This window comes from Athene cunicularia (assembly GCF_003259725.1).
Source record: "Athene cunicularia isolate RWA chromosome 14 unlocalized genomic scaffold, athCun1 chr14_part1, whole genome shotgun sequence".
NCBI classification, from domain to species: domain Eukaryota; kingdom Metazoa; phylum Chordata; class Aves; order Strigiformes; family Strigidae; genus Athene; species Athene cunicularia.
This window is the reverse complement of record NW_020799118.1, coordinates 8,259,150-8,278,485: the sequence shown is the minus strand read 5'-3', so window position 1 is coordinate 8,278,485 and position 19,336 is coordinate 8,259,150. Positions and strand designations below refer to the sequence as shown.

General features: G+C 36.6%; 1 protein-coding gene across 1 annotated transcript in view; it reads right to left on the bottom strand.

Annotated features, from left to right (window-relative positions):
- Positions 1 to 19,336, bottom strand: part of TRRAP (transformation/transcription domain associated protein) — a 100,414-nt gene that overhangs the window by 6,663 nt on the left and 74,415 nt on the right. Inside the window, exons 60-66 of the mRNA XM_026859158.1 lie at positions 18,305 to 18,506; positions 17,050 to 17,214; positions 13,693 to 13,783; positions 11,892 to 12,091; positions 10,859 to 11,120; positions 2,105 to 2,330; positions 1,366 to 1,583 (exon numbers count right to left, since the gene is read on the bottom strand). Of these exons, the coding sequence (XP_026714959.1) occupies positions 1,366 to 1,583; positions 2,105 to 2,330; positions 10,859 to 11,120; positions 11,892 to 12,091; positions 13,693 to 13,783; positions 17,050 to 17,214; positions 18,305 to 18,506 (1,364 nt within the window). The remainder of the gene's footprint in view (positions 1 to 1,365; positions 1,584 to 2,104; positions 2,331 to 10,858; positions 11,121 to 11,891; positions 12,092 to 13,692; positions 13,784 to 17,049; positions 17,215 to 18,304; positions 18,507 to 19,336) is intronic.

The window sequence follows — 19,336 nt, the reverse complement described above, 5'->3', positions numbered from 1 at the left end:
GGGGGGGGGAGGATGTATTTTTGTATCAATGGCCTTGTTTATATCTTTCAAGGCTTTTTCTACTCTATTTCTGTTATTTTAGCCTCAGAGTGATGTAGAATTGTCTTCACATACATAGAGAGATACTATATTCACCTTTTGTTATAGCAAATGCTTTGTGTATTTTGATCTTTTTAATGCTAGAATTCAAACATGCATTTCTAGCTCTGCAGGTGAAACTTCCATCACCTGGCCACCTAAGCTCATGACAGCAACTACATGTCTATAAGTATTACTAGCCAAAAAAGGAAGACTGATAAAACCATACTTTTTAAAAATCAGATCTCAGCACTTTTTAAAAGGACAATAGCAAAGTAGCAGCTTTGTCTTAGTCTTTGATTAAAATTGCTCTTACCCGTAATATATTTTCTGCTCACCAAGGATTATTAGAACTAATGCTATATACAGAACTCGTTTATGTGAAGCTAGTCAGTGATTGACTGACCTTCTAAAAAGTGTTTATATATTAATATGAAGTAACTACACAGCTGTAAGCTGGAACTTGACAACAGCCTTAGTATCCGGAAAACAAAAGAGTTTAACTATTTTAAAACATTTACACTGTATTTGAATCACAAGCAGATCAAGTATGTTGCCAGGCGAGACACGGGTATTCTCTGTTTCTCATTTCATGAATGAATTATTCATAATCGACACATGAAAAAGCCAAGATACACAAGGAAGAAGAAAGAATTAAGACTGTGTGTTCAGCCTTCACTATGTTTGATAATTCTGTAATGTTCAAGCACTGCCATGTGGTGCTGTCAGCAAAGTGTACTCTCCAAACCAAATAACCTTTTACAGGTTCATAGATGTACACTCAACAGAAGACCTGCATCCAATTCAAAGCTCTAAAAAAATAAAAAATTAAAAAAAAAAAAAATAATCTTTCTTCTTCTGCATTATGTAGAAGAAGAGATAAAAAAGTCAGTATTCACATATTGCAATCCGGGGAGAAAAAGTTTTCTTCTGTCCCTTTCCAACTGTCTCTAAATGCTTCTTCTGAAGTACACATATCCACTCCCACAGCAACAGATCCAGCGGGCACGCCTCTGCCTTATATATGTTACTCACAACTGAACTTTATACCATAAATGATGCATGTAAGCCCTTCTAAAATTACCCTAAATCACATGCAATCAACCTTACTTCTTCAGAGGGGTGCTACAATGCCAGAAAAGACTAATGCCCTAGACAGATGTGAATTTACCTTCTGAATATTCAAAAAATTCACTATCAGAGATTAGTAGTTGTCAACAACTTCAGCAATTGTAATCTTTTGAGTATAACATGATTTTTAAATAATATAAAATCTCTTTTCAGTACCTGTGAAAAACAAATGTCTTTTTGTGGTTTCCTTCCTTTTCTCTAAGCAGGGGTTCAAAAGGCGAAGAAGCTGTAATACCCGCTCTTCTCTACGAGACTCTGTCAGGCAAGCATCATTCATTACCAGGTATGGGTAAATCTTTCCATTATGGCCTCGGATATAGAGTCTTCTAGCTGCAGTGTTGTGTTTCTGAACTATCTCCACTCTGGGCATAAACCTATCAGGAAGAAAGTCATAAAAAATATTTATTTTTTTTTTTAAATTAAAAACACACCAAAGAAATAAGGCAGTACAACTGCATTACAAGGTACAATTCTATTATCCAGCTAGCCCATGGTTTATTTTATATTCAAAAAGCTCTTCTGTTTGATATTTTTTTTAAAAAAAAACACCATCTTGAGCAAAATCAATCATTAGATCAGACTTTTAGCACTCCTTTGAAGAAGTGCCTCTATTGACTACAACAGAAGAGCTAATCTCAACTTATATCAACCTAAAGGAAAACCAAATATGTTGTTCTTGTAAGAGTACAGTTGCTTAGTGAGGCAATGTAAAATTACCAAAAGAGGATGAAATAAAAAAATAAAGGTGTTATACAAAAGTATGAGTCCATGTATGTAATTTAAATATATGAAATGTACACATCTACTTCTGCAGAGTGGATGGATGGATGGAGGAGGTTTTCATTTTCTTCTCTGTTTTCAAAATTACAACTACCAAAGGATATTTTTAGGTTACCTTGCTATCTTGATGTAGTAATGTGTTGGCTTTGGCATAAGGAATTCTCCAGGTATCTCTACCTCTGCAGTTTGAGCTGAAAAATTACTTAGAAAGCGGCACTTTTCCTCTATGAGGAAGAACTTTGGAAGCTGTTTAGTTTTTGCTTCCAGAATTTTGATCCACTTCTTCAGTTTAGAGATAAGATTATGAAGTTTCATTGACCCTGGAACACTGAAGTCAAAGTCTAAAAGAAAAAAAAAAACAACAAAACATCCTCAGCATTTCAAATTCTGTGCAGAGTATTTAATTTTCAAGTGTCTGAAGTTCACATTTTCAAAGAGGTTTTCAGCCACATGCCCTCTAGTAGAATACTTTAGGGAGTCCCACATACAGTAGCACACACGTCTTATGCAGAAAACCACCACACTGGTCTCAAATACTGTTGTAAAATGAAAAGCTAGTACAAGCAGCAACTCACACAAAAAAAGGAAAGCATACTATCAAGCAAGTCCAGCAGAGAAACATGACTACCTATGAACCCTAAATACAAATTAAAACTAGCAGCTCCAGACAAACAAAGAATAAGAATCATTAAGAAAAAGACAGACCTTAACTAGCATAGGATCATAAAACAGCAATAACAATACAACAGTAGATCCTGGAGGAAAACAAATCCTACAATTCAACAGTACAAACTGAACACACACATAGAGCTGTACTGCCTTTAAAAGACAGTCTCTGTTGAATATTCCATCTCTGTAGAAAATCTTTTACTAAAAGTCCTAAAATTATATATAACTTCAACTTGTCAGAATCTGCTACCTCTTTTCTGTACACAGGTCTAAAATATTCTGAACTTCTCAAGGCTTTCCTATTTTACAGTCATGTAAGCATTAGAAAACATACTGTGAAAATTTTAAACAATCACAGACCGGTTTGGGTTGGAAGGGACCTTAAAGATCATGCAGTCCCAACCCCCTGCCATGGGCAGGGACACCTTCCACTAGCCCAGGCTGCCCAAAGCCCTGTCCAACCTGACCTTGAACCCTTCCAGGGAGGGGACAGCCACAGCTTCTCTGGGCAGCCTGTGCCAGGGCCTCAACACCCTCACAGGGAAGGATTTCTTCCTTACATTTAATCTAAATCTACCCTCTTTCAGTTTAAATCTGTTACTCCTGGTCCTATCCCTACACTCCCTGATGAAGAGTCCCTCCCCACCATTCCTGTAGCCCCTTTAAGTACTGGAAGGCTGCTATAAGGTCTTCCCAGAGCCTTCTCTTCTCCAGGCTGAACACCCCCAACTCTCTCAGCCTGTCCTCACAGGGAGGCGCTCCAGCCCCTGAGCATCTTCATGGCCTCCTCTGGACCCACTCAAGCAGGTCCATGTCCTTATACTGAGGGCCCCAGAGCTGGACACAGTACTCTGTAATATTACTCTAAATATTACTGTATTTAACTGTCTATATACTGCAACCAGACGGACTGCATAGAAAGAAAGCAGTAATAAATGAAATTATTAGGTTAGACCAGATCATTTAGTGAAAGAGGAAAAGTAAGCTTATTTTACAGTCTAGTACTATAATTTTCTGCCTGTTTCATTAGAAGTGATTGATTTATTTATTTAAATTCAGTGGAGGCTTTTTACTTTTAAAAAGGGATGAAAGAGCCTCAACCAACGATACAATATAGAATCTGCGAGCAACTGCAGGACAAGTAGCAAAATTGCTATTACTATTACGCTCCCATTGAGCTGTAAGAAAATTCTCCTTATTCTTTCCTGGCTTAGATAACAACTGCATGCCACCACAGGAAGAACAGATATGACAGCCTAAGCAAAAATGACAATATTATGCAAACAGCCTGCTCTTTTCTTTGCAACATAACAGTATTGCAGCATGGAACCATCTCCTCTAGGCCCCATGAAAGTGAAATAAGAACTTTCTCAAGGTCAATACATGCTCTTCAATATACTATGCAAATAATTCTGTAACAGAAATCACTGCAATATCGACCATTTCCTGGGCCAACACTAGTGCCATCTTTTTCCAATGATGCTTTAACTAGTTTCAGAACACAGCAAATAAATAAATAAATGAATAAATACATGTGTTTGAATTTCCCAAAAGAAGGAAAATGAATAAATCACATACATGAAATTATGGTTCAGCACTTTAGTACCACAATGAAAGATTAAACATACTCAGATAACAATATAAACTGCTCTCTCTGTAAGCCTCATTAGTTATGGTATCCCCAATTGTGCAAGTTAACTGACTTGAATTTTTAAAAAGTACTCCCACACTAGAGTCTAAAAGATGCTGTTTTAAGTTCAACATGTTACAAGTGAAAAAGCAACAACAAGAAAGAATGTCAATTCACTATTTCTGAGATTCATTATGGTTCAATACAACAGAAAATTAACACAGTCTCAAAAACAAGTTTGAATTTTATTGCAGAACCTATGTTTCAGTATGTTGCATACACACAATATCTTCTTAAGCTGACAGAAAAAAAAAAAGAAACACGTAAAAAAATCTCAGTGCTACTCAGGGGGGAAATTAATTTGACCACATAAATATGCTACAAGCATCTATTTGCAAGTACGCTAATAGCGAATTAAGTAGATGCACGCAGCAACTACTGCATATAAAAGTGCTTTTCAACCTCAGTTAAAACCACTCAAAATTCTGATTATCCACAAGACCTACTCCTACCAACAAGCTTAGTACTTTTGTTCTTTTTAGCCAGAAGAGTTCATATAATTCTATATACACACCCTTCTTCACATGTACAGGATACTATTATGAAATAAAATAAAGCAACCTAGGATTCTTTTCCTTTTGCTATTCTGTTACTGAAACAAAATATCAGAGAACTCATAACCCAACATATTCATTGTGTGTCCACAATAAACTGATATGCTAAAAGCTTTCAGCGAAAGTCTTAAATCCACCAGCCCAAAACAGCAGCATATACAAAATCCTTTCCACTTCTGTAAGAAATAATTCTCTAATGAAAAATACAGTCTCATATTTACAGATGTTAGAAATTAGTATAAAACTCTGTAATATTCCCTTTTCTTTTTCTACCAGGAATGGGCAGTGCATCTATTGCAATATCACTGTAAAACACTATTATTATTATCCCAAGCCTACCCTCTAGTGAGCAGTGGGAGTAAATCATCTCATGAGTGACAAAATTAGTGAATCATTTACCTCCTGAATCCCTGAAGTCGAGGAAAGTATCCCCAAACTGAAATTAGTTTTTGTGCCAATGTGAATCACCCAAGTAGTAAAAATATCAGTTCACAAGGAGAATTAGCTCTAGTTTGTTGAAAAGCCTATTTTAGGATTTTTCTGTTGTTTTGTTTCCCAGTGCCAGATGGAAAAAACATAGTTCAGTTAGTCTCTTTGCTCATGTCACAGAGAGCCTGAGAAGAAAAATCACTTCAGCCAGAAGAAAGGGAAATACAAGACCAGACATTATTTGCATACAAAGTCTCTCTGCTTTGCAGACATCTTAATCTATATAAATAGTACTTCTGTTTCAAACAAATCCACTTTTTCCAGTACTTAATACTGGAAAACATCTTCTAAAGCTAACACATGCTGGTCTAAAATACCTTACTGCTTACACCATTTTTTCCTAAGCAGAATAGGAAGTTTACCTCCTCATATTTAATAGACACATTCACAGAAGACCATGATACTTTACACACTGCATTTCAACCCAGGAAGCCTGCTGTCTGTTCTCAATGCCGCTAATGATTTTAAAGTGTGATATATGTATTTCAAAAAAACACATTCAACTTAATGTCTTGAATAACTCCAAAACTGCTACTTGAATCCATCCAGTCCAGCATAATCGGCAAGTTCTTGCCACTCTCAAGGAAAGGATAAACAGGGAGGACAATCTTTCTACCAGTAAGACAGACCTAAAAAATCCTGACAGTTCTTAACTAGATAAAAGCGTAATACTTTCTGAATGAGGGCTGCACCATCACTTCTCCTAAAGCAACACCAAAAAAAAAACCAAAACCAACAACAATAGTTTGCTAAATCAGAGGGCCAAACCTTCTGTCCCCTCAAAACCCTTGACCTACAGAACATTAACATACCATCAAAAGACAAAGAAAACGCCTCCAAACTAAGACTTATAACTAAAACAAAGCCCTTCTGCTACACTGGCAGAAAACAGTTCTAGTCAGTTAAAGTTTTTAGCACAAGAAATAGCTCACTTGCAAGATTTTAAAGATTGATATTCAGAGCATAAACAAAGCTGCTAAAGAAAGTTCATGACCCAAGCATCTTCAACTAAAGACCCAGGACATCCATCAGGTATGATGATGGAGGACTAAGGACTAAAATGTAAGCTTAGCTTTGCAGAGCAGTTCAAATCCTTTATACATAGGATACTGAAGAAGATCCAAGCACTGTCCAAGAAAGAAGAGCTGTCTTGCTTCTGAAGTTATTATTCAGACATTTATATACTCTGTACTTTTCCAAAGGTTCTTTATCTTACAAAAACTTTTGGAGAGCCAACAAACATGAAAAATCTCAGTAACAGTTAAGCAGAATATGAAGCACAACTTCCAGTTTATCAGTCAGCTCCAGAAAACCACGACTGCAAAGACCAGACCAAGGTCAAACACAATGCTAAATTTAATCTGTTTGGGTTTTCTGGATAACATCCTGTTATATAAAAATTATAAGGAAAGTAAATAGCTACCAATGTGATGCTATGCTCACTTAAGAAAAAAAAAAAAAATCCTTAAATCTGAAAATTATTAACAGAGCTCTCTCCTCTGCCCTCTCCCCACACCAAGACTTCAAGAAGCTTCCTTCTGATTACAGTTTCCATTCACAGTAAATATATTATTCATTGTGCTGGGTGCTAAAACTCAAAAAAATTCTCTTGCCCTTTAAGGGTATATTTTGGAATTTTCCATTCATATTCAGCTTTAGTGGAGAGATGGTTGTAGAAAGAAACCAATCCAAACTCTAAACTATCATCTGCCCACAAAAGAACAATTGAGGCAGTTTTTCCTCCTCCTTTCACTGCTGAGACAGCTCTCAAAGGGAGCATTTCTCAGCATTTGCCTGTTCTTTGATGTCAAAGGTTTAGCAGAAAAGGAGAGAAGGAACAAAGAACAGATGGTCAAAGAGTTATGCATTTGAAGTTCAATAAAAAAAAATTCAAAGTAAAATTTGGTTTTAAAATATATAACGTTAGGATGGAAAAAGATGACCTATCAAAGCTTCAACCGTCCAGACTACTGCAGACAAAGTATTAAGAATATAAAAAATGGTGTGAGGGTCCCCACTGGCTCCAAAAAGGAATCAAGATGCAACTCAGATGTTGATGGAAATGATTATGCAACCAAATATCGTTGAAAGCATCTATAAAACATAGCTGCCAACATTAATCTGGAAATAACTGAAGAGTTTACTCCAAGACACCTCCTCAGCTTGGATACATTTGAAATGGAAGGCAACCACTGTAATTATCCGTCCATCATCTAAATACAACTGGTACTGAGAATCAGAATAACAAACAAATATAAATGTTCTAGTGTGACAAAAGGACACAGTAGGCATGATTTACAAATGGTTTCTCATAAAACAGCCTTTGCTATCATCAGTACAGTAATTACAATCTTATTCATTTATTTATATTTTACTGTTATTACAAAATTAAAACATTTTCATTTCCTGCATAATTAAATTACAAAAATGCATAAGTATATTGATCAGTTTAATGTCATGTCTTCCCACACTTCATTTGTGAATTAAAACACTGAATTTATTAGATTCAAATAAAATCAAATCTAGCACTAAGCAAAATAATTATTTTAATCCTGTAGACATTCATGTTTAATCATACTTGAAAAATAAAACATCAAGTCTGCAACAAAAAAAATACAGAAATTACTTATTTTTAAACTGAAGTTTACTAAGAAACATGTTGCAGTTGATGATTTACATGATTTTTATGCCCAGGACTACTGTTACTCTTTGTTTTGTATGTTGTTCCATATAATTCTTTTAAAATTCTGTGATTAGATAGCAAACCTGAAAACTTAACTGCCATTTAAGTATTATGAAGACATTGAAAAAATACACAGCAGCACACAAAAACAGAAAATCCCCTCCATTTTTAACTAAAAATTGTACCTGAATTGTAATTAAACTTTCTCCAAAATTCTGAAACATTACTTTGTATTTTGCAGCCTTGAGCCTGGTGATGTATTTAGTTTTCCTTTACACCTTCTGAAATCCCTGATCTCTTTAACACTCAAAGTAAAAAAACTAAGAGATACTGTACCAGACCATAAAGAACTCAAATCCAACAAAAAGTTATTAACAACTTTCACAGCAATAAAGAAGTGACTACACTACTATTGCAATGTAAATACATATAAACCATTACTAAAAATGAAAAACAAGTCTAAACTTGTATTAAATGTAGAGCAGAGTCTTTCAGTTGTAAGGAACCTACAAACGCTCATCTAGCCCAACTGCCTGACCAATTCAGGGCTGACCAAAAATTAAAGCATGTTATTAAGGACAATGCCCAAATGCCTCAAACACTGGCAGCCTTGGGGCATCAACCACCTCTCTAGGAAGCCTGTTCCAGCGTTCAACCCCCCTCTTAGTAAAGAAATGCTCCCTGACGTCCAGTCTAAACCTGCCCTGGCACAGCGCTGATCCATGCCCACGCATCCTACCACTGGATGCCAGGGAGGAGAGCTCAGCATCTCCATTTCCCCGTCCCCTCCTCAGGAAGCTGCAGAGGGCAATGAAGTCGCCCCTCAGCCTCCTTTTCTCCAACTAGACAAGCCCAAAGTCCTTGGCCACTCCTCACAGAACACTGCCTCTACTCCTTCCACCAGCTCTGTTGCCCTCCTCTGGACACATTCTAGTATCTTCACATCCTTCTTCAACTGTGGGGCCCGGCGCTGCACACAGTGCTCCAGGTGAGGCCTCACCAACACCGAATCCAGTGGGATCATCACCTCTTGACAGCTCATGCTGTGTTCAGTGCACCCTGGGATGCAGTTTGCCCTCTGGGCTGCCAGGGCACGCTGCAGGCTCACACTGAGCCTGCTGCCACCCAGCACCCCCAGACCCTTTTCTGCAGGGCTGTTCTCCAGCCACACCTCTCCCAGTTTCTATCTGTGCCTGGCGTTACCCCACCCTAGGTACAGAATCCAGCATTTGGACTTGTTAAATTTCATGCCATTCATCATTGCCCAATGATATTTTTCCCCCCCTGTATGCTTCCATTAAAGACACATAGAATGCTTCTACTTCCATTTCACTCCCTAGTACACTTCATCCACTAAAAATTGAATCATATGGTTCAGGACTTTCATTATCTGCTGTCATGCAACTGTTGTGCTTCAAAAAGGGCATCATGCAATACATAGCATGCACAAGATATGTAGGTCATATCTACAACTGAGTTACTTTCACAAGATTCCCATAAGTTCACTTATTTTCACAACACTGTCAGTAAAATGCTTGAAAAAATACTGCAAGTCTACTTGTCAAACTCTAAATTCTCAGTAGCTGTGTTGACCTCAAATAATTTTAAGTTAAGGAAACTTTATGTAACTTAGAATTCTAAAAAGAGTAACTTTTCAATGCAAGATTCACTTTTGCAGAGGAATCAACTTCATGTAGAAAGGGGATGTTTTTTTAAAATCGCGATAAAAGCTATGATAGAACTTTAACTCGTGCCAGAATGATCTAAGTGAGAGTCCCAGTAGGGTAAAGAGAAGAAGTACATTCAGAAAAAGAGGAAAACCCAGGTCTTCACCAAAATTCTATCCTTCCCGTTTTGAACAACTAGTAAGTTTGAATTATTCTGCTAAAAAAATACCAACACCTGTATTTAACTATTCATTTTCATCTAACTCCACAATTATCTTTAAGGAAAAGCTGATGTAGTTTACACAGATGTAAAACTCAAAATCCTGGCAATCCAAAACAGTGATGCCAATCAATGTCACCTTCTGTCACATATAGCTGCACGTCTTTAACACTTTTCACCAAATATATCAAAACCACGCTCTACTGTACACAAGCTTTTCTTAGAATTTTAAATCAACATCAGATACTCAAACATGTAACTCCACTGATGAAGAGAAAACGAATGAAGCAAAAAAGCTACTTCCCTTAAGTATCTTTTTTATTAGATCTGATTAAAGTTATTGATTCAATTTACCTAACAATGATGTAAATTTGTGTAATAGAATTTTTATAATCTAGTTATCCAAAACACTAAAGTAATCTTACTCATATGAAGTAGGTCGTTTCGAAAGACTTCATACAGCACTGTCGGTTTGGAGTTCTGGGGTGAAAATTTCATTAAATTCTGGCATCACCATAAAATAAGAGATCATTATTGTCCCTTAGCTACAGCAGGCAGCTCTACGCAAATTGCAAAATTATAGTGAAGTAATCTAATTTATCTTTAAACACATATGTGATTTGACCACAGTTTCAGGTAAAAAAATACAACGGTATACTCATTCCCTGTGTTGAGGTCTGGTTTCCACTTGAATTATCTTTATTACTCCATGGAAGACTGAAATAAACTACGTCGGGTTTGGTGAGTGACAGAAAGGTGATGTCATCTTTATTTTCTTTTAGGAAAAATACTGGAAGAAGACTGAAAAAGCAGAATGCCTTCACAGTTGAACTTTGGGTGGGAAATTTCTCTGGAGATTAAAAGTAACATTTAAAAAAAACCACTTTAAACATTTACCTGTTGTAAATTGCCCTTTTAACTTCTGGAAGACAGGATCTTGAGCTGTTGCCTGTGCTCTCCTAGCTAGGGACTCTGAAGCTGCACTAGAAAACATGGTAGACACATTAGAGACATTCTCAAGACCTACTCCAAAAGTGCTCACTAACTTCTTGACAAAGTTCAGTGTATGAGGAGTGATTTTGGCATCTGAAACGGCTCCACTTTTCTCAAAGGCAACTGAATAGCACTTCGCCAAGCCCTGCTGCAGTTGTCTAAGAACCTAAGGATTAAAATAAAAAAAAGGACAACATAGTCAGGAAGATAAGACCTTCTGATTTGACACCAAGTATTTATTCCCACACTGCATTTTATGTAGTAAACTAGCCTCTCAGAAACATTTATTTAAAACTGAATTTTTAAACTGTATCAGAGAGTCAATCAGAATGTCAGCACTGATTCTTACTAGCACTGCAACTGAACAAACTGAGCAGTGGAAATGCTGCATCACAAAGTACACCTTGCACTTTCAACAGTAGCTAAGTTTTAGATTTCTATTTTGTGATATATATTAGAAAATGATGTGCTATGAGTAATCCTTCTTCAAACAAACACTGTGCTAGGGAGGCAGAACAGAATAGCCTGACACTGAGAGGCAAATAATAAAAGTGGAGAAGCATGTCCATCTGCTCTCTGTTATAATTCAAACTTCAGACAATAATCACCACCTGTCACAGACCACCAGATCAAGAAGGAAACTGGTAGCTGTGAAACTTAGTGTAAGAATATAAATTTTCAGTCAGTACAAGCCCAGCTTAAATTCTACAGACATTCATCAAATTAATAGTCTTGGGAAACCTCTGTGCTGCTTCCCAAAATAACCAAGATCCTTAAAACTCCAATCAGAACAATCAGTTCTACAAACACATCAATTTATGAATCAAACCAAATAGTTGTATTTTAATGGTTTTAAAAAAAAAAATTAGATAAATATTTTGCAGTTAACTTTTCCTTAGATGATACATACATATGAAGGTGTATTAAAGCCAAATACCTCTTCATGCCAATTCTCTCTGAACCAGACCATCTGATCTACAATGCCTTCCAGGGAAGACAAAAGCGTTGGATGTAATTCTCGCTGCATATGCATAATTCTGCTGCATCGCCACATTGGTGCAGTGGCTCTGATTGGCCCAGGATCTGAGGCAGAGTGGGACTGATTTCCAACTGAACTTGGCTGTTGTTGCCCAGAATCTGGAAAGTGAAAAATTAAAAAAAATAAAAATTAACCTTTCATAAACTTGATACATGCCTGCATGAAATAAATTGTTCCAAGAATTTGCTTTACAGTGACATTAAGTATTAATCATGTATTACCTACCAAATTTCAGACAATTTGAGAAAATGTGTTTTTTAGAAAGAAAATAGTTTTTTTAGAAACAGAACTCTGCTCCAAATGCTGTTCAGTGGGGTACAGACTTCCTGAAATTAGAGCAATATAAACACTCTTCAAAAACACACAGGAGTAGAGCCTCAACATTCATACTAACTAACCATGTTCTTAATGTAACTGACATTGTTTCATACAGGATCAAATTATTTAAATTATGGGCATTTTGCTCCCTTCCCTTTTGGGGAGATCTCTCACACAAAACTGAAGAATGAAACATGCTGGTGACAACAACACAAACTGTAGCAGACTGTATCTTTTAGTACAACTGATCTCTTGCATTATAACTACATCAGTTATTAAGCAGAGAGTTTTGATTTACCAGATGACCCCCACTACTTCACACAACCCACTGACAGAGGAGTTTGTGACAGAACCACTAGAAAAATATTTTATTGGTTATCATTAACTGTGCAGGTGGCAATACCAAGAATTTGGCACAAAATCCTCTGTCACTGGATATGAATATAGTGAAGTATTATGGTATGTGGGTATCTCCTTATCTCCTTCTCCAAAGAAACACACAAAGAGAAGTAAGATATTATTAAATAAGTATCCTGAAAAAATTTTATTCAGAAATTTATTGAACCAATTCCCAAGTGAAAAGGGCTATTAAATAAACAATGCACTTTGTAACAAAAAATACAGAAGAGAAGGGAGAGCTCTTCAGGTATCTCTCCTGGGATTCCCAGGAGATTCTATGGGACAAAAGAACATTCTGTGGAATCATATGACACAACAATTCTAAATAGGATTTATTCAAGGAAAAAAAAGGTGTTGTATAAATTGCTTAATGTTCTCCCCAACCCCAAACATTTTTGTATAAACTTAGATGCTCATTTTACTTGAATTCACCTTAAGATTCACCACTATAACACATTCAAGTTATTACAGACATTAAAGTACAGATTATTTAAAGAAAGCAGTTTACCTCACATGAATTACACGAACCCACTTCTGTTATTTTTTAAAGTTTGACTCATTTGAAAAGAAACTAAATGTTGCATGGTGCATACTTCCAATCAAAAGTAGTCTAGAACATCTTAGAAAATTATAATGCTCTTCTGCATTTGTAATGAAAAATTTTATCTCCACCAATTTTTATAGTCAAAAATCCAGTAAAGAACATGTGATTCTCAGTAATTAAGGTGACATGAGAATGAAGGAGATTAAACTCTTCTTGGTGAATGTTTTATTCAAGAAAATTCAAGACATCCAAGCCATCTGTAGATTTAACTTCACAGAAACAAATCAATGAACGCAAAGTTTATTATGTATTTTTTCTTTAGTGTTGATAATTTGGCACATTCTCTAAAGAATCTATTTTCCCAGCAGAATCAGGTGAAACTGAAAATAATAACAAAGTTACAAAGAGCCCAAACAATTTGATCAGTATCAAGCTCACCACTCTTGTAGCGCTCTCGTTGTTCTATCTTCAAGGTCAAATAGAGGGTCCTGATGGGGAAGTAGACGGCTTGGGGATAGACTCTTCCCACCTGTACAGAGATACACACACATATTTCCCAGTTATGAAAAACTGACTATAGATCAGATCAACACATAGAGATTCTCTTTCTAAATGAGTGCAATTCAGTAATAATCAGCTCCTTGTTTTAAATAACAGCTTATGGAAAACTAGAAAATTAAAGATTCTTTCAGTAACAGAAACCCAAAGAGGATGAAATAACTCCCTACACACACTGTTAAGGCATGACCTAATTAGGGCTTCCAGATCATATTGCTTAATAAACCTGAAAACAGCATAATGCCAGAGTACCAGCTGGGCCAGCTCAAAGATCTTACTCATGTACATAATGGAAGAAAAACAGACAAAATGACAGCGGTTAGTCTTTAAATTAGGCCACAATTCCCAGTGAGCCCCATGATACTTGATAAGGCAGCCCATTAGAGAGTAAGTTTATTCCACCTAATTGTGGCACTTAATGTAAGGGGATACCAATTTCACTAGAAAATAAAAAAGATTTTATGGCTTCCATTAAAAAAAAAAAAAAGCAGCTGAAAAGATTTAACATTCAGCATCCTTTTTAAATTCTGTAAATCTCAGTATCTATTAAAGGAAAGAAACGATGTGTCTAAGTACTATCCATGATAGAGCACATCTTCTCCAGCCACAACTTTATTAAATCATGGATTCTTTCTCTATCCAAATGGATATGGTAAGTGGTGGAAATTTTGCAATGGCATTTAACTGTTCAGTAATATTAGCCTGGATAAGGAATTCCTTGGATAAGGAATTGATTCGGTGGTCACACTCAAAGAGCTGCTGTCAACGGCTTGATATCCAAGTGGAGAGCAGTGACAAGTGGTGTCCTCAGGGGTCAGGGTTGGGACCTGTGCTGTTTAACATCTTTGTTGGCGACACAAAGAGTGGGACCAAGTGCACCCTCAGCAAGTTCACCGACACCGAGCTGTGTGGGGTGATTGATATGCTGGAAGGAAGGGACCTTAGCAGGCTGGAGAGGTGGCCTGTGCAAACCTCATGAAGTTCAACAAGGTCAAATGCAAGGTCCTGCACATGGGTCAAGGGCAATCCCAAGCACAAATACAGGCTGGGCAAGGAGTGGACTGGGAGTAGCACTGAGAAGGACTTGGGGGTATTAGTGGTCTGGAGAAGAGAAGGCTCCAGGGAGACCCTAGAGCAGCCTCCCAGTGCTTAAAGAGGGCTACAGGAATGGTAGAGAGGGCCTCTTCATCAGGGAGTGTAGGGATAGGACCAGGAGTAACAGATTTAAACTGAAAGAGGGTAGATTTAGATTAAATGTAAGGAAGAAATTCTTCCCTGTGAGGGTGTTGAGGCCCTGGCACAGGCTGCCCAGAGAAGCTGTGGCTGCCCCCTCCCTGGAAGGGTTCAAGGCCAGGTTGGACGGGGCTTTGGGCAGCCTGGGCTAGTGGAAGGTGTCCCTGCCCATGGTAGGGGGTTGGGATTGGATGATCTTTAAGGTCCCTTCCAACCCAAAACCATTCTATGATACTTATTGCAGATTACTAACCTGACATACATATGCTATGCGCTGTAATTCAAGAGCACATTATTTGAAGACAATTGTAAGGTTTAGGTTCTAATACTTCTGCAAACTTAAGAGTTTTAAATTAGTGACACAGAATATTCGGGGTTTTTTAAATTTTATATTCATTCTGTGGACTTGAAGTTTAAAGGCAAGATAAACAAAAATATCTGCCATATTTATGACCTTAAGTTCCAACTACAGTAGGACTTCTGAGTAGGTACTCATTTCTAAATGAGTAGGTACTCATTTCTAAAAATGTTATACAGATCTCGAGAAATAAAAAATGTCTACAATGCAATAAAGTAAGCTTTTTCTGCCTACTATTAGAAGACAGCTGAGTAGACTGGTGCTGCAAGACAACACCATGCCATATGCGTCAGAAACTCTGCCTTAGCTACTTTGCTTTCTTAAGCTGTTTGGGTGTTTCTTCTCTTCAAAGTTTCTTTTTAATTTTATGGAGAGAGGGGGAAGGAACATATATATACACATGTATGTACACGCACACATCTAGGATTTATGTACACAAGTATCAATGCACATCCAAACACATGTGGACATATTCTCTCTCTACAACAATACGCTGTCAGAGCATTGAAAAGGCAAAAAGAAGGGATAGTATAAAAGGAGTTGGATAGCATCGATTAGCCTCAGTTGGAAGGGATCCACAGAAATCATAATTTGTATCTCAAAAATCAAGAGTGGAGGGAAGGCAAGAGGAAGAGTATTGCAAGGCATTCAGCGCAGGAGTTGTCCTTTGCCAGTTTTCAGAGCAGTGGAGCACTGCAAAGAGTGGCCTGGGGTACAGGCTATTGTGAGAGCTTCTTATGTTCACGTGGATGTTAACAGGACTTCACAATTGCTTTACATTAACCTGAATGAACAAAGACCAAAATGCTTCCAGGTTGTGCACATGCTAGAACAGAGCTGAAGTTAGACCACGAACAGTTAGCATCTCTGAAAAAATGATGTTTGACCCCTGTTTACACTAAGCAATAACAAAACACTATCAAAACACACATTAACAGAAAGGTGTCACTTATTCTCCCTCAGTCTACAGGCAGGCTTATAGCAACTTTACACTGAGTTACAGGTATATATTCTATTCTTAGATTCTGCTTCAGAACAGGCAATAAAATCTTAAAATCTCAAAGCAAGATTAATCAAAACTCTTATCTGTCAGTTCAGAGGCACAAATCCAGGAAGTCAGTTCCATAATCTAACTCCCTAATCCTTATCCTTATTTGTCTAATCATTTGTCATGCTGAACTTCAAGTGAAAATTTACAAAGCTATAGCAAAGATTTCTGATGGTGAAGTCTTGTTTTTTAAAATCATGTCTAATAAAAAACAAAGCACTAATGAAATAGTTTGTCCTTTAGTCACTGAAGCTAACAATTCTATATCCCTATTCCTACATTACAAGCATTTAACCACATAATTCTAAGCGTGTTCAGAAAAATGTAATAAATAGAATTCCAGAAGGAAATCTATATTGCCCCATCCACATATGGCATACAATTTCACTGGATTCAAACTCATTAAGTAATACTCACTTTGAAATTTAAATTACTCTACTTATAGAGAGAAATTAGCATTTTTTTAAACTCATCAACTGTTGCAAACAATAGCATTTTTTAAGCTTGGCATTTTCTTATTTTGCTTGGAAAATTATTTGTATCTCATCTCGAAAACAAAGACTACAGACAATAAAGAATTAGTGATTATCTTCTGTACCTGACTAATGAGGTTGAGAAGGAGTTTGCCCTCTGAGCCAACCAGGCACGTCAACAGCTGAGGAATCCAGGCCAACCACTGAATAGGTGGAACACCAATACAGTACTTGTCTACTGCATCTGCTAAGGTGTTCTTATCATCATCAAAACTCAGTAGCCAAAGAACCTAAAAGAGAATTTCAAGAGGATATCTCAGCACTTAAATTCAAGAAACATCAGTCACAATGATGCACAGAAGTCCACAAATATTTTATTAATATGATAAAGTTGCCTTGGACACAAGAACTTACATTCATTGTGCCTTGCCAAACCCATTTTTTCCCTTGGAAATAGTATTTAAAGGACGTAAAAAAAAAAAAAATTAGTAAATGCCCTACTTGCTATGAAACAAGACAGAAAAAAGCGAAAGAATATGACTATATTCCAGAAATTCACTGGGGGGAATGGTTGGAAAATGAGGCACATTTATAGAACCTAAATATGCTATTCATATAAGTTAACTTTGATGCAAGAACTTGAGTATTTCTTTGGGTGCTTTTTATTATTTTCATTGTTCATCCTTAATGATACTTTTCCTACAGTTTAATTTAAATGCAACTATATTAAGCCCTCATTAAAAATCACTAACAGTTATGCAAACAGACAGGGAGAATAATAAACTTCAGAGTGATATCACAGCCACCTTTAACCTAAAAAAACATGTTCTCTGTTTCATGTTCAAATTGGATTGTCTTCCACACTGTTATCATTTTTTAAGTCTTCTTCGTGACAGAGATTAAATAACCCCAAACTGAGAAATACATAGTATAAAGGGCTTTTTTTTGGCTGAAATTTTGTTGAATTAAGAGTAAAAATTACAGAAAATGCTTATTTGGAATAAAAGGCATACTAGGGTAAAAGTTAATATGAATTATCCATAGTAATGATAAACAGACATCAAATTATGTTACTTTTTAAAAGACCAAAGGATGCCTTCCTGCAGATATTGCACTGCATTACATGGTAGAAGTACTGGATGTGATTTCTCCCTTTTCTCCCACAAAAAGGTCCATACCTAAAGTAAACCCCAGATATCTCAATGAAGCAGAAAAACCCAAGATTGATTATGTGCAGTGACCCAAGAGCAACCAGACTTACTGCCTAAGTTAAAGCTATCAGATAATTTCTCTAATTGCACAAATTTGGGCATTGAACATTATCCCAACCTTTTCTGAAGGGGCGGAGCTCCAATTCCTTTTTAAACATCCAGATCTTACCTTTGCTAAGTATTTTCTTGATTTGCTCTCATTCTGATGACGACATGCATGCAGGTAGCAAGTAATAGCAGACACACCCAGGTGAAGCTGACGTTCTTTCACAAAAATATTCTCCAAGTAGTCACCCCACATTGCCCATGCTTTCACTAGAACATCATGCATTTGCACAGCTGCAGAAAAAGCTTTGTTTGCTTCTTCAGACCTACATTGTGACAGTAAGAATATTAGCATTATATTCGCAAAAAGTTACTAAATTAGGTAAGCCAGCTTTCTGATAGGATACTGAATTACTTCCTTAACACCCCATGATACTTTTACATTAAAGTTCTCTAGTAAAGTCCCTTATGACTGTTTTATCTTTTCAAAGTTCAGCACCTATGAAAGTAAATGCTTCATAATGGGAAAATTATGTGTCTTAAGATCTCCAGATACTCCCTGAAAAAAAAACTAAAGAACTTCCAGTGCCCTCCAATTGCAACCCAAGCAATGATACTGGGAGAAAGAAGAACAAATGATAACACAAGAAGAGCAAAAGCAAATGCATTAAAAAGTGCTTATTTGCTAAGCAAAAGAGGGAGTAACAAAAAGCAAGAGTGGGAAAGTGTTACATTAGCTCTCTTCTGGAGGACTACATCTTATTTAATTGTTCTCCCACCAAAGACATGAAAAAATTTACAATCAGCATTATTTGGAAAAGTCAGTTCCTCATCCCTATAGCTTTAAAAGTTTATTTTTCAACAGGAAAAGTGAAGGAATATGAAGGTTAATCACACAGTTCTTGGTAACCAAAAGATTATTTGTTTGATACTTCTGAAGTCTTCTCAAGGTTTCCTCAACTGTTCTTAGCCCAAGATTTGGCATGACTCATCCCTATATATATATATGTGTATATATATATATATATATATATATATATGCAGTCCTTGAATCTGTAACTTTTCAGGCATCAAAATAAAAGATGAGAAAACTCACATACTCATTATTGAAATGAGGAAACTTTTAAAGATTACTTATTAATAGAAAATGTCTCAC